General features: G+C 33.5%; 1 protein-coding gene across 2 annotated transcripts in view; it reads left to right on the plus strand.

The window, feature by feature from the left end:
• DGKB (diacylglycerol kinase beta) overlaps positions 1-13,682 on the plus strand; it is a 306,279-nt gene extending 292,597 nt beyond the window's left edge. For both annotated transcript variants that reach the window (XM_026677800.2, XM_026677801.2), the window contains 2 exons: positions 1,433-1,493; positions 10,534-13,682. In XM_026677800.2, the coding sequence (XP_026533585.1) occupies positions 1,433-1,493; positions 10,534-10,641 (169 nt within the window). In that variant the 3' untranslated portion in view covers positions 10,642-13,682. The remainder of the gene's footprint in view (positions 1-1,432; positions 1,494-10,533) is intronic.
• Positions 13,683-14,188: the final 506 nt, after the last annotated feature.

Here is a 14,188-nt window from a genome sequence, read left to right on the forward strand (position 1 = left end):
AATAACTGATATTTGTCAAGCCGCAACCTGAGCCTCTCCATTGCCCTTCATTGGGCATTATAAAATTGATGTGTTTGCATCCACTGAGACCTCCTTTGGCAGAAGAGTTCTGCAATGAGTCCACGGGGACCAGGAGGGGATTCCAAGCCAGACGGAGTCCCTCCCATATGACAGGCCAAGCTTTGGTATGTCCCAGTACTGGATGCTCTGAACAGCTCATAGGAGAAAGGGCGTTGGTACTTACCTGTTCTCTTTGAGCTGTGAAGAGCATCCAGCCCCACCCCTTTTTTCCATCTGGTGTGGTCCCATTTCGGCCAACGAATTGTTAAGGCGTTGAGGGCAAGTGGTGTTTATTCTCTCATCTTCGCCAAAACTGGGGAACGCTGGGGAGGAGTCCTGTGGAGGAGGAGGAGCATTCCAGAAATTAAGCCCAGCCTAGATGTGCAGAGACTGAAGCACCTCCCACTACTGGATGCTCTTCACAGTTCAAAGAGAACGGGCGTATCAGGTAAGTACCAACGCCCTTTCTGCTTTGGTCAGATCTCATCATGAATATTGTACCCCATTCTACACATCTCTACAAATATGTCACTATATCTCAAGCAGTTCAGAAAAGGACAAAGAGAGTGATTAGAAGACTGAAAATTATAGGCAAAGATCAGGAAAATTTTAGCCTGGGGAAAAATAAAGGATGATTGAAAAATGATATGGACTGTTTACCTGAAAAGATACATGAAAGGAAGGCATAGAACTTGTGTTCTATCATCATAGACTATATTACTTTGTAAAAGTTACTTTAGAAAGAAATTTAAGGTATAGAAAGACAAGTTCCAGGAGAATTTTAGGAGTATTAGTATAATAGTAAGAGCAATTCAATAATGAAATAATTTGTATGGGAAGTGATGAATTGTTTTTATTAGTTGTATTGCAACAGGAATTCCGATACTGTTTTTAGGGGTGCTTTAATCTGGATTCCTGCATTGAGCAGTAGATTGAATATAGTGTCTTAAATAGTTCTTTCCCACTCTATGATTCTTTAATTCTGTGAATGATTTGACAAATATGTTGGCTCACATATCTCCTGGAAACATGCCTGTTGGAGACCTGTTGAAACAAATTGCTAATTTACCATATGGCAAAGTTAACTAAGAGTAACTTAAGCCAAAATTGTTAAATCAATCATGCTTGTATTTTATTTTTTAAAATAATGAATTATGGATTTATTGTGGAATTGGGAAATACACACACACACACACACACACACACACACACACACACACACACACATATACTATATGTTTAAAAAGTGTATATGTCTTATTTTTCAACCATCATTGTGACATTACATTGTACTGTTTTTTCATGTGAGATGCTGCATTTAAAAAATGTCCTTGATTTATTTTCTCTGCATTCCTATATTTTCTTGCATTAGGACTAGCAAATCTCTGCCTATGCAGATTGATGGGGAGCCATGGATGCAAACACCTTGTATAGTAAGTTTGTCTTAATCAGTATATGTAATAAACTGATCAAAGTAATAAAATTGATGTTTTTTCTATGATCCTAAAATCTTGCAGATTTCAGTAAGAATTATTTATGCAGCATAGTATACAATTACATTCATTGCCCCCTTTTGTATGATTCAACATAAAACTTTTCAATTGCACTTCGATAAAAGAATGCTCAATAAATATTTCTGGCCATTCAACCTTTCTAACTGACAGGCAAACAATTCAGGGTTCTGAAGACTATGTCAGGCTTTGATTAAATAATCAAGGAAATGTAATCATGATGCAGAGATGATGGGAGATGTTTCTATTCTAATTTACTTTCCACAGGAGAAATAGGAAATCAGATTAAATCCATTACAGCCAATTCACATATTACACCCAAGTTTGTCACCAAGTGTTCACACAAAAGGGAACTAAATGCAATCACAGATGGTTTCATTTTTGTGTTGATAATTTCAAATTGATGTTCCACCTTTATTTTAAAAAGAACACTCAAGAAAGAACAAGATGGTTAAAATAACAAAATGTCAAACAGTTTTTTTAAAAAAAGATGATAATTGGAAATACCTTAAGGCAAAAGGACACTAAATAGTAAAATTTCAGACAAGCAAGTTAGTGAATTTAGCATAAAAACATCATCAACCAGGCAAAGGAAAACTCTCCTAATGAAAGAATGACTTTCTGAACAGGAAGATCCACAGTCTTAGTGTGATCACTAAGGAAGTCTTTTTCATATAATAGCCAATCACATCTCCTAATTATGAAATGTGAAGAAGAACCTAAATAAATAAATGAATGAGCAACATTTACAGGACTAACCAAACAAATATCTGTGTCAGCATATTTTTTTAAGATCATACTATAGGTTTTAAATGTACTTCCAATGCCATCTTTCAACTAATTAATATACAAGTCAGTTTAAAAGAATTCCCTAAGAAACTATGACTTATAGTTAAATAAAATTTTGAATAGAATATCAATAAACCCTACCAAAGAAAGATAAAGGCAGCAGTAGATAATTCAGTGTGCCCAATTGTGAGAGCATCAACAGCCTCAAAACAGCCAGTAACTCGGCTGCTGGTGTCCTGTCCCCTTAAGACCTTCCTCTAGCCATCCCAGCAACTGATAGCTATAAAAGCTGAACAGAAAAGCAGTTGTAGATGGTGTTGGTATTTTGTGTTCATTTGGAAAACTAAAACTGCCTGAATCAGCCTAAGGCAAATAGAAAAGTTGCTGTTCTCCATAAGTAGGGGTCATGAAGAGAAGTAGTGGAGAAAAAGAATTGTGGTAGAATTGAAAAACAGGGATAAATAGTGAGTACTAGCCTTTGAGCATTATTTGTTGCCTAGAGGTCAAGTGGAGTTGTGTGTTGGTACTTTGGCATTTTGAAGCCCACTAACTATAGTTGTCAAACTACAGTTTGTGGCCATTTATCCAAGGACTTTAAAAGCTAGAGTTAAAAAAAGAAATGGCTGCAGTACTGTAAACATCTCTGGAAGAAAAATGATTCCCAACAGATGATAATGGAATCACTGCGAGAGATTTATGAATGAATGAATGAATTCTTTATTGGCCAAGTGTGATTAGACACACAAGGAATTTGTCTTGGTACATATGATCTCAGTGTACATAAAAATAAATATACATTTGTCAAGAATCATAAGGTACAACACTTAATGATAGTGATAGGGTACAAATAAGTAATCAAGTCATACTAGGAAACAGTGAATATAAATTGTAAGTATACAAGCATAACATAACTGTAAAAGACAGACCAGAAATAAAAGTTAAAATAAGCAAAAAAAAATAGTAAGAAAACACCTGTCTGATCTTGATGAACACAAATCACCAGGGCCCGATGGATTACATCCCAGAGTTTTAAAGGAGCTGGCAGAGGTCATCTCAGAACTAGTGCACTATATTTTTCAGAAATCCTGGAGCACCAGGGAACTACCAGAAGACTGGAAAAGAGCTGATGTAGTTCCCATCTTCAAAAAAGGAAAAAAACCAGATCCAGGAAACTATAGACTAATCAGCCTAACATCAATACCCAAGAAGATACTGGAAAAGATAATAAAAAAACAGATCTGCCAACATCTAGAAACAAGTAAAGTAATAACTAGCAGTCAGCACGGGTTTGTTAAGAACAGATCATGCCAAACCAATCTTATCTCATTCTTCAACACAGTGACTAAATTAGTAGACCAGCAAAATACAGTGGACATAATATATTTAGATTTCAGCAAGGCATTCGACAAAGTAGACCACAACCTTCTTAGTAAGCTAGAAAAAAGTGGAATAGATAGCACCACCACTAGATGGACTTGCAACTGGCTGACAAACCGTATTCAACGAGTAGTTACTTGTCCCAGCTTCTGCCAGTTTGAAAGCATGTAAAAAAAATGTAAGTAGAAAAATAGGGACCACTTTGGTAGGAAGGTAACAGCGTTCCATGCACCTTCAGTGTTTAGTCATGCCAGCCACATGACCACAGAGACATCTTCGGACAGTGCTGGCTCTTCGGTTTTGTAACAGAGATAAGCACCACCCCAAGAGCTGGAAACAGCTAGCACATATGTGTGAGTGGAACCTTTCTTTCTTTCTTTCTTTCTTTCTTTCTTTCTTTCTTTCTTTCTTTCTTTCTTTCTTTCTTTATTTATTTATTTATTTATTTATTTATTTATTTATTTATTTATTTATTTATTTATTTTTATTTAGTCAAGCGATTATAAAATAACAGGTATAAGTATAAACATAGTTATGAATACATGAAATGGATACATATAATAAAAATAAAAAAAAAGAAACAATAGGACAGGGACGGTAGGCACGTTGGTGCGCTTATGCACACCCCCTACAAACCTCTTAGGAAAGGGGTGAGGTGAATAGTAGACAGTCTAAGGTTAAAGTTTTGGGGGCTTGGGGAAGAAACCACAGAGTCAGGTGCAGTATTCCAGTCATTGACCACTCTGTTGCTAAAGTTGTATTTCCTGCAATCAAGTTTGGTGCGGTTTACCTTGAGTTTGTATCTATTGGGTACTCTTGTACTGTTATGGTTGAAGCTGAAGTATTCATTGACAGGTAGGACATTGCAATATATAATTTTATGTACTATACTTAGATCGGACCGAAGGCGGCGTAGTTCTAGGTTTTCTAGGTCTAGAATTTCAAATCTGGTGGCATAAGTTATTCTGCAACAAGTAGAGGAGTGGAGAACTCTTCTTGTGAAATATTTCTGGACGTTCTCAACTGTATTAATATTAATTAAACTTACGGGAGAAACATTCCTCTGGCCAGTTGCTGTATATTACATTCTATTGGACAGAACAGAGTTTTATCAGCTAACTGTATCAAAATAAGACTTTGGGGCTTGGTTTAATCAGTTTTATAGGTTGGGAACATATCCACTCACAAAGACTGTTTAAATATTTTTGGATAACTGAATGATTGCTCAGTGTGCTGAAAATACATTAGAATATAAAGTAACAAGTTCCAGAGAAAAGCATTACAGGGTGATCAAACAGACTCCCAAACAGGAATTTTCTGACAGGATTTAGCAAGAGATTAATGGGAAATCTCTTGCAATTTTCACTACAAGTTCTTTTGTAAGATAACCTCAAAAAGAAAAAGAAACAAAATGGAGATAAATGGATAGGAATTTGTAATCATAGCTTTTACTACTCCTGCCTCCAAAAAAATGGGCCCAAGTTTGTAGCATGTGGATGAAAATAAAATCAGAGGATTTAAGAAGTATACACATTTCTTATAAAAGAGATTTAAGGCTTATCAAATCAAAGAAGGTACGCCAAGGAAGTAACTTTACATAAGAAAAATAATCTGACAAAAGAACAAGTTCAATAGATAACAGTGATAACTAGAAGCAAGAGACACAGAATCTATTCTACATTGCTAACTGAGAAACAGTTTCACACCCTATTGAAGAAGACTGTAACTTGAGGGGGAAAAAACAAACACTGTGGAACAGGAAAGATAATGAGTTGGTGATTTGGGATGACATGAAACCATAACAAATATACTGTGTTGCGGGACACGGAATAAGGGTTGACTTCCAAGATTTATCAAGTTTATTGATAATTATTTCTTTCTGTTATGAGTATAAATTAAATTGCAAGGAAGAGTTACATAATTTTACTATTTAGGAAGGAAATTCAAGAAGCTGATGTCATTTATATTGACTTTTATGACAGAAGACTGGAAGGAGAAAGAAGAGTGACTTGCTTGGTAGATAATGTCAGTGGAAAAGGGCTGAGTCTTTGGCATAAATAGGAATACTCAGACAGCATTTATACGGAAGTTCATTTGTTAAACTCATTTATTTGAAAGAGCTTGTATTTTAATTGAAAGCATAATAGCTTGATGCATCAGGTCCAATGCACCCAGCAGGACTTTGTGTAGAGAGCTATGTCCTATTTCTTTGTGCTCCGTGTAGTAGGACTACACTGTCTTCCAGGAAGAAAAGACACTCAATGGAACATATATCCAGCTGTGCACAAACAATTCCTATCTAAAGTCACAAATCTTATTTAGCAGTAAATAACTCATTTGCATACATTTGAGGTTTGTCACTCTGTTGTTTAGTTGGATGTTATTTTGGAGTTCCCTTCACTAAACAGCATACACTTTTTTGTCAACCTATGCACATTTTTTGTTTTATTTTACAAGTTTCATTTTTTATTTTTGGTTCTTTTCTTTTTGCATAATTGACAATGCAATTTACTGCATGTGTGCTTTCTGCACCTTAGACAACTATATTGAGATGTAATCACCTATCTTTCCAGTTCAGACTGTTAAAAAAAAGAATTAGTTGTGACTAATTGCCAATTAATTTGTAGTAGTTAAAGGTAGGGGCGGGGCCAGAATAATTGCACCTACTAATTAAAATTTAAAATATTCCAAAGTGTCATCCTTAGGTGTCTGGAATACATAATTTCCATTTTGGTTCAGTGCTGGGTCCTGTAACAAACCTGATCTTGACAGCTTTATTAATTTAAAGGCTCAGCAATATCTATTAGTATAAAACATGAAAAAATGTCATTAATCATTTATTTTAATTTTGCAGCTCTGTCATTTTCTCAGTATGTTTAAAAATTATGATGACACCACCATGTTTTCCAATTTACCTGTGTGAAGGGGAAATGGATCACACTATTTAGGGGTGATACTAGACTAAATTATTAAAGCTTAATTAATGCCAAACTAATTATATTTAATTTCAGTTGGTGCAATGATATTGGTAAGAAATTGTTTAATTTTTTTAAATGATATTCTGTGGTGGATCTCTGGCAAGGAGAATATCTCTTATAAGAAATAGAATGTAAACAATGACAGGAATGGTAGTATAATTTAAAAACTTACAAATCCTCCTAAACTTGTTTTATATTTAATAGGTCTGAGTTGCAGGTGTGCATGTGAAATTAGTCTTTTCAAGTCACTAAAGCCACCCCATGTTTTTCTAGACTTGCTTGCGTGGACAACAGAAAGAAAGTTCCAGAAGAGATCTGAAAACTGAGAAAGACAGGATTGTGTTTAATTATTTGAAAAGAGTTACTTTTATGGGCTCCTATGCATTATCAACCCTCAGTTATTGTTCCTCTGTAGTTTTAAGCTCCTGAGTCTTTACAATCTTCAAAAATCACCTTCAAAAATTGAACACTTTCTGCAGCAGAGTCATGTCCTTGATAGCATTTTATATAGGTCTCCAAGCTCATCTTTTCTTGTAATTTGTTTGTTTGCTTGGTTGGTTGTTAAGCTTTTTTAAGTCTTTCAAATTTGTCCTCCATAGAAAGCAAAGCAATAGTGTTTCCAATGGCATCAATAACTGACTCTTTAGGATAGGCCAAAAAATCCGAGTTGGCCTTCAGTGACCCAGTTTGTTTAGTACTCAAATGAAAGGAAACAGGCTATTTTCTCCATTAATGATAGCCTTAGTGCCTCAGCATTTTTTCCTTTACTGTTTCCTATCATTGTCACTGCATTGCTCAATCCAGATGTCATTCTGAAAAAAAATAATAAAAACCATCTATTGTCTGGCTTCATTGATAATATAAAGGCACAATTTGTTCAATAAACTAAAACTGCTCTATGGATAATTTTCTAAATGCCACCAAAATACAAGATATAAGAAGCAGAATCCAAAGAAGTATGTTACATTATTTGTAATGCATTAATGGAAAATACTTACATTATTAAACAACTTCAAATATTTCTTAAGTATTTCTTCTCTGCAATTTTTAACAGGACTTTTAAAATACATTTCTATTAGGGTATGAAGATTAACAGAGCTAAAATGAGCCAATACAAGTTTTTGTCCTTCAAAATCTCCCAAACTTTCAAAAATACTCAAATAGGAAAAATAGAAGAAGAAAAAACCACCACTCTGGATAGTTATAAAAATGTGCTTTTGCATCATGGACTATATGAAGCCATAAACTGTAGTCTGTAATCTCTTGATCTATAATTTGAAGAGAAACTAAGAAAGTGAAAACTTCCAAGCATTCAAGAAAAGAAATTGTGCAGGTCATTAGATCTAAGCTAGGTTAGAATGTTGGTTTGAATATGTGAATTATGAATTTCTCAATATAGAATTCATTCCACCATATAAGAGGAGATCTACAGATATGCCATTTCATATCTAATAGTGTCCTTTAGAGTAGGCAGTTAATGGATGAGTTCACTCATGCTTTAAAATATATACAGGTAAGGTGGAGTTTTAGGACATGATCAGCATCTAAATATAACTACATCAAAAATAAGGGTACATATCACATAAACATCAATTCTCGCATTAAGGTCTTTCTCACATACATGGTTTGTTTTGCCAGGCTTGTAGGAAGAACTGTTAACCATAAATCTCCTTTCAATTTTTTTTACTGGACTGGGGAAAAGAAGTGATTTCGTTTTTTCTTTCAAATAATTCACATTACAATTTTACTGCAGAAATGTATCAAGGATAGCTTTCCATGTAGCCTTTTCACAACTTCATGTATATATGCACATGTGCGCGTGCGCACACACACACACACACACACACATACACACACACACACATGAGCTTTAAAGAAGAAAAAGAATTTTTGGCCAAAATGCATACATAAATGCAATTTTAGGAGAAATACATAGGAAAATCCACACAATTTTTCATGAACATTTCTTTAAAAGCTACAGTTGAATTAAAACAAGTTAAGATTAGGAAAAAAAGAGAAATTAAAATTGATCATTTATTAAACATAGAACTCCATGTATGTTCTATATGTTAGTTTGGGAAATAAGTGTGTGTGTGTGTGCGTGCGCATCTTTGATTGCAAATTTTCATCCAAGAAATAGTCTTTCTTCTGTTTTAATGAGCCTCTCGTCTTAGTGTACTTTTTTGTTATTTGGTACTGCTATTAGTGAATGACAAGTGAAGGATATTCATTTTGGCTTGAAAATGTCAGGTATGCACTTTAAGAGATATATTTTTGCCAGTTTTAATGAGTCGGTGTTTCTTTTTCAAAGAAATACTTATCTCTGATGGGGGTGCTGTGTAGATGACAACTGATATTTAATAAGTGATAGCTCTTGTATTAGCAGTAGTTCACTAAAGAAAATGTCTCAAATAGCTTTTGAAAAACTGTAAGCCTCACTGGCCCAAAGGCAAGATGTGACCTTTTTATTACATAATGAGAATCATTTATTATCTTACAATGTATCTTAAAGTCACAGACAAAATGCCACTTTGATAATTGCTTTCAATTAGCTTTGAGCATAGCATACATTCATAAAATGTCTTCTCTAATTTAGAGTTGAATTAGAGAAAATTGGAGACATAATCTACACGAGGGTTGTCTCATTTAAGGTGATTTCTGGTTTTATATCAAAGAAATCAAAATAGGTAGTTATGAAGTAATCTTTCATAGGGTTTTAAACAGGTTTTTCATATTTGATTTGATTTTACTACCAATTAATTAACAAATTAGAATACTACTTAATCATTTTTGACCTTTTTAATATGCCAGACTTCAACTTCAAGTCCTAGTGGTTATTTTCAAATTTAGCATGGAAGTTCATGTTAACCGCAATGGACCCAGAAGTATAAATAAGAAATTGTGATATAATTGAGTGCCAATTTTTTATATAAAATGGATACAACATTCATTATTATCTTAATCCAGCAAGAGCAAAATAGAGTAGAACCAGCTTCTACCTCATTTTTGTCAAATAAGGGTTAAAACAGACCATACTGGGGAGAAATATCCTAACCAAGGGGAGGTTAAATTTGGAACATGGATCAATTACTGTATTGAGATTCATATCCAACAGCTCTATTCTGAATATGTATATAGTTGCAAGCACATACTTTTTCTATGCTATTTATAATTCCTTGGATCCAATATATATTGAATTCTGTTTTATCCTATAGATGGGAGCAGTTGCCTATATAATTGGAATTTTACATTATAAATGAGATTCCACCAAGTTGGCAGGATGACTATTATATGCAGGGAATACCGTGGCTTGTTTTTCCCCAATATTCTTTTTGCCTACCACATATCTGGTCTTTTATGCAAAATGTATATTTTATCTGATCTTATTGTTACTGTGTTTCATATGTGTTTTCTTATATTTCATGATACTGTGACTTTAAAATATTCTAAAGCAAATGTAAGTAGACACTAGGAGGATGAGGTAGTGACTTCAATGTAATTGATATGATTATGTTAATCTTTCATTTGAATATTGGTCTAATCAATTATCAACTTTAAAAAAATTGTATTCACTTGCTCTATGTTCTATTGCAGGGGTCTTCAAACTTGACAGCTTTAAGACTTGTGGATTTCAATTCCCAGAATTCCTCCTCCAGTCATGTTAGTGCAGGAATTCTGGGAGTTGGAAGTCCACAAGTCTTAAACTTGCCAAGTTTGTAGACCTCTTTCTATTGGAACATGTTTAAAAGCTAGGAAATGAAAGCTTAAAATTATCTTGTGACAGATGATATAATTATAACTGTTTTCTTTTTCACCAGATAAAAATTACCCACAAGAATCAAGCTCCAGTTCTGATGGGGCCTCCTCCGAAAACTGGTTTCTTCTCTTCCATCATTAAAAGAACAAGGAACTACAGCAAAGAGTAGTTCAAATCTTACAAAATCAAATGAGCAGGGATGTAGACTGGAAATCTTTCAAGGGTTTTTAAAATATTCTCTACTGCATAATCATAGAAGCAGGAATAACAGTTGCTCTGACAGAATTAATGTAAAATGATGCTATTAGAATAATTTGTTGCCACAGTTTTGTAGGCATTTTGCATGAAGAAAGCTAATGTTTACATAAACTGATAAACCATATTTTTGTTGCATGCATTACAGTCACTAATTTACAATATAAATACACTATGGATGGGGGTGGGGAAAATGCAACAATGTTAGAAATGTGATTTTCATACAATATGATCTTCAACCTGCTTGCTCCAGTTTTTAGATGAGATATTTAATTCCTTGGACCTCTTCAGGCCTTTATTGAGGAAAATAGAGAGAGATTTATTATAGACTTACTGCTTACAAATAAATAACACTTCTCCAGTTGTCTCTCTTAAATAGAAGTAGTCCAGATTAGTGTGAATCCAATTAATTTCAAGACTGAAATATGAAAAATGCATTTATTTTTCTGTGTTCAACTTCACTCAGAAACATATTTAACAGATAATACATCCCATTATCCACATGAGGATTAACTTTCACATAAGCATGTTTAGGATTATGTTGTTTATATTTACCATTGTTATAACATTCATAAACATTCCCACCAAAATGTAGGTATAAGAGTGGATTTTAAATAAATGTTGCTAACTTTTTTCTGGAATAATGAGCTATTTCACAAAGTACAGAAGAAACCCTAAATTTATCTAGTGCTGGTTGAACCTGAATGTTCACTCATTCTTGTCTCTCCAATAAATATAATTATTTGATTCCTTTGTTTTCAAACAATTGTCACAGTCACATCTCATTATATTCTATAAATGGAATATGCAAAAATTAGCTAGCGATGTTTGATCTTTTGATGTCAGTTTTAAATATTCTCCAGTGCACCAGATATAGTTACAAATAAGCAAATAATATGCCTAATAAACAACATTTCTCTTTCTATCAATCAATATAGTAAGTATATGATGAATTTGATTAATGGATACATAATCCATTTTCTGGATAAGCTTCATTTTTCCAATCTCTTAATTACAATTAGCATATATAAGTAACTATGGAAGAACAGGGCCTGAAATTCACAATAACCATAGAGGTTCACAACTTTGTGTAATTATTTAAATCTCATCGATGAAAGATTACTAGCTCACCTTAGGCATAGGGTACTAATATGTGGATAGACCACAGTTATTGTGGTATTTTATGTAGTATAAAGTAAGGAAATCATTCACTCAAGAGCTTCACTATATCCAGCAGCTTCTGTAGTTGATGCAAGCCCTTGTTCTATATATGTCCTTGTGGGACAGAGTTATGTCTTGATGCTGTTTTCATTCTTCTGGTGGGAGCAGTAAGAACAAGCCACAAATGGAGAGAGTAAATATTAACCATATCAATCACAACAGGGGTGTCATCTTAAAATTTATCTCGTTTCCTGGGACCCCAAGCCTAACATAACCTAGTCTTACAAACTTATAAACATCACCTTAGAATAATACATTTTCTAAGTATCTATCTTTCACAAGTATACAAGAGATTCTGGGTTTGGAAAATTCTTAAGCCAATTTTAATTCTTAAAGAAGTTAAAAGAAGATTGTGATAGCTCAGTTCTCCCTTTATCCTATGGTAGTTTTCATATACATAATAGGAAGTGACTGTTTGCAGCCTTTTCCATCTTTGGGAACTATTCAGAAATTTTGAAACCCATTTTTTTAGAATTCTAAATGGTACAGAAAGCTTGTAATATACAGAGTAAATTTAAGATCAATTGTGGCAAGAAAGCAGGTCAAAATGCTGAGATACAGAAAATTATTTTTGCTATTCTTTTGTATACTAAACAATAGACAACCTTTTACAAGTTCTCCAAACCTTATTAGATTTTGTATTCATTTAACCCTTAAATGTAATAAGATTTTAGTATTCTCTTAGGAGATTGCTAAAATCTTGCAAGAATTGGGATGCTTGTTTTTAATTGAAGGGTTGTGACTGGGCCATCAATGAAGATTGTGCCTTGCCTTTGAAAAAGTTATTACTGTTGTATTGAGATTTAACATATTTAGATCATAAAAAACATAAAAATTATGTGATAAAGTCTTTCTTGAACCCAATAATTTCTATTAAGGTTGTTCTTTCTCTTTCATGGCCTCTTAAAAATGCATTTAATTGCTTCATGGCTGCAATATACTTTGTGTGATCTTAACAGCACTTCCTCCTGGTGAAGACCCTCACTGCTTTAGCATTGCAAAAATTTAATATGTATAACAAAGTCTTTGGATTGAATCCAGACTTAATCAGAATAGACACATTTAAGAGATGGGTCTATTTCAGTGTTATACTCTAAGCACCAGGTAAGTATAGGTGTTTGTGATTTCTTTTTCTCTTCTTTGAGAATTGCTTGAGTTGTATTGTTGCATCTCTTTTCTTCAAACTTGCTACCCTAAAAACTTGCTTAAAATGCATGGATTATTAATCTATACCATATATTGCTCATTATCAGTCAAATGTCTTTTCTAGTTGATTCACTCATCTATATGAAATGTATTCACGTAATACACAATATGGTACATATGCTCATGTTACAGAATTTGATTGATTTTGTCTGTATGTAATTGAAGATAAATCCAGAGAAGCCATTATTGGTAATGACAAGTACATGAAAATATCCTTAATACTCAGTAAACATTAGCAGAATACCAATTAATATGGCATTCAAGTTGAGAAATAAGATACCTGTCACCAAACATAAGGCTGTAGAGTTTAACAACCATGGGTACTGTGATGTTAACAACTATGCTACATTCATAATAGTGTAACTATTATCATTTTCTTATGAGCTACATGAAAATGTCCATTACATTTAACACAATGCTTATATACTATCTATGCTTCTAGGGTAAATATATCTCATTTAGTATCACATAAATAATGTGTATGTAGATATTATGAAATTATAGCTACCATAATAAATATTTTCGCATGATACAGTTTGGTGCATGATTTTCAACATATTTTGTCAATTTATTTTTCCAAAAAATGTCAAAAGACATACTTTTTTCTTTTACCAAATCTTTGTATTTCTTAAGCATTTGACATATGCTCTTGCTACTATGCAGTTTGCTAAAGAAGCACCTTGGGAAGCTTTGCAGGAGTGATTCATATAAAAGTGTAAGCAGTAACCACAGTGTTTTGATATTTACAGAAAAAACAACACCTGTGTTGACAGTAGACTAGCAAAATTCAATATTTTCTGAGTGCTGCTTTCAAATAAGCACACTTTCATTTACAAAGATTGCCAGATCCTGGAACTGAGATTAGAATATACATGAGATTGCTAAGCATTTCTCAATGTGGTAGATTTCAGATGCTTTGGAATAGCTTTGCTATAATACTTACCAGAAAAGTCATTTGAAAAAGTTGAACTTATCTAACTAGCCAGGGGCATAGACTAAATCAGTGTAAGTTCCTATGTGTCACAGGAGCCTCA

Source organism: Notechis scutatus, chromosome Z (assembly GCF_049901735.1).
Source record: "Notechis scutatus isolate UNSWTSFEM ecotype Mainland chromosome Z, rNotScu1.2, whole genome shotgun sequence".
Classification (NCBI taxonomy): domain Eukaryota; kingdom Metazoa; phylum Chordata; class Lepidosauria; order Squamata; family Elapidae; genus Notechis; species Notechis scutatus.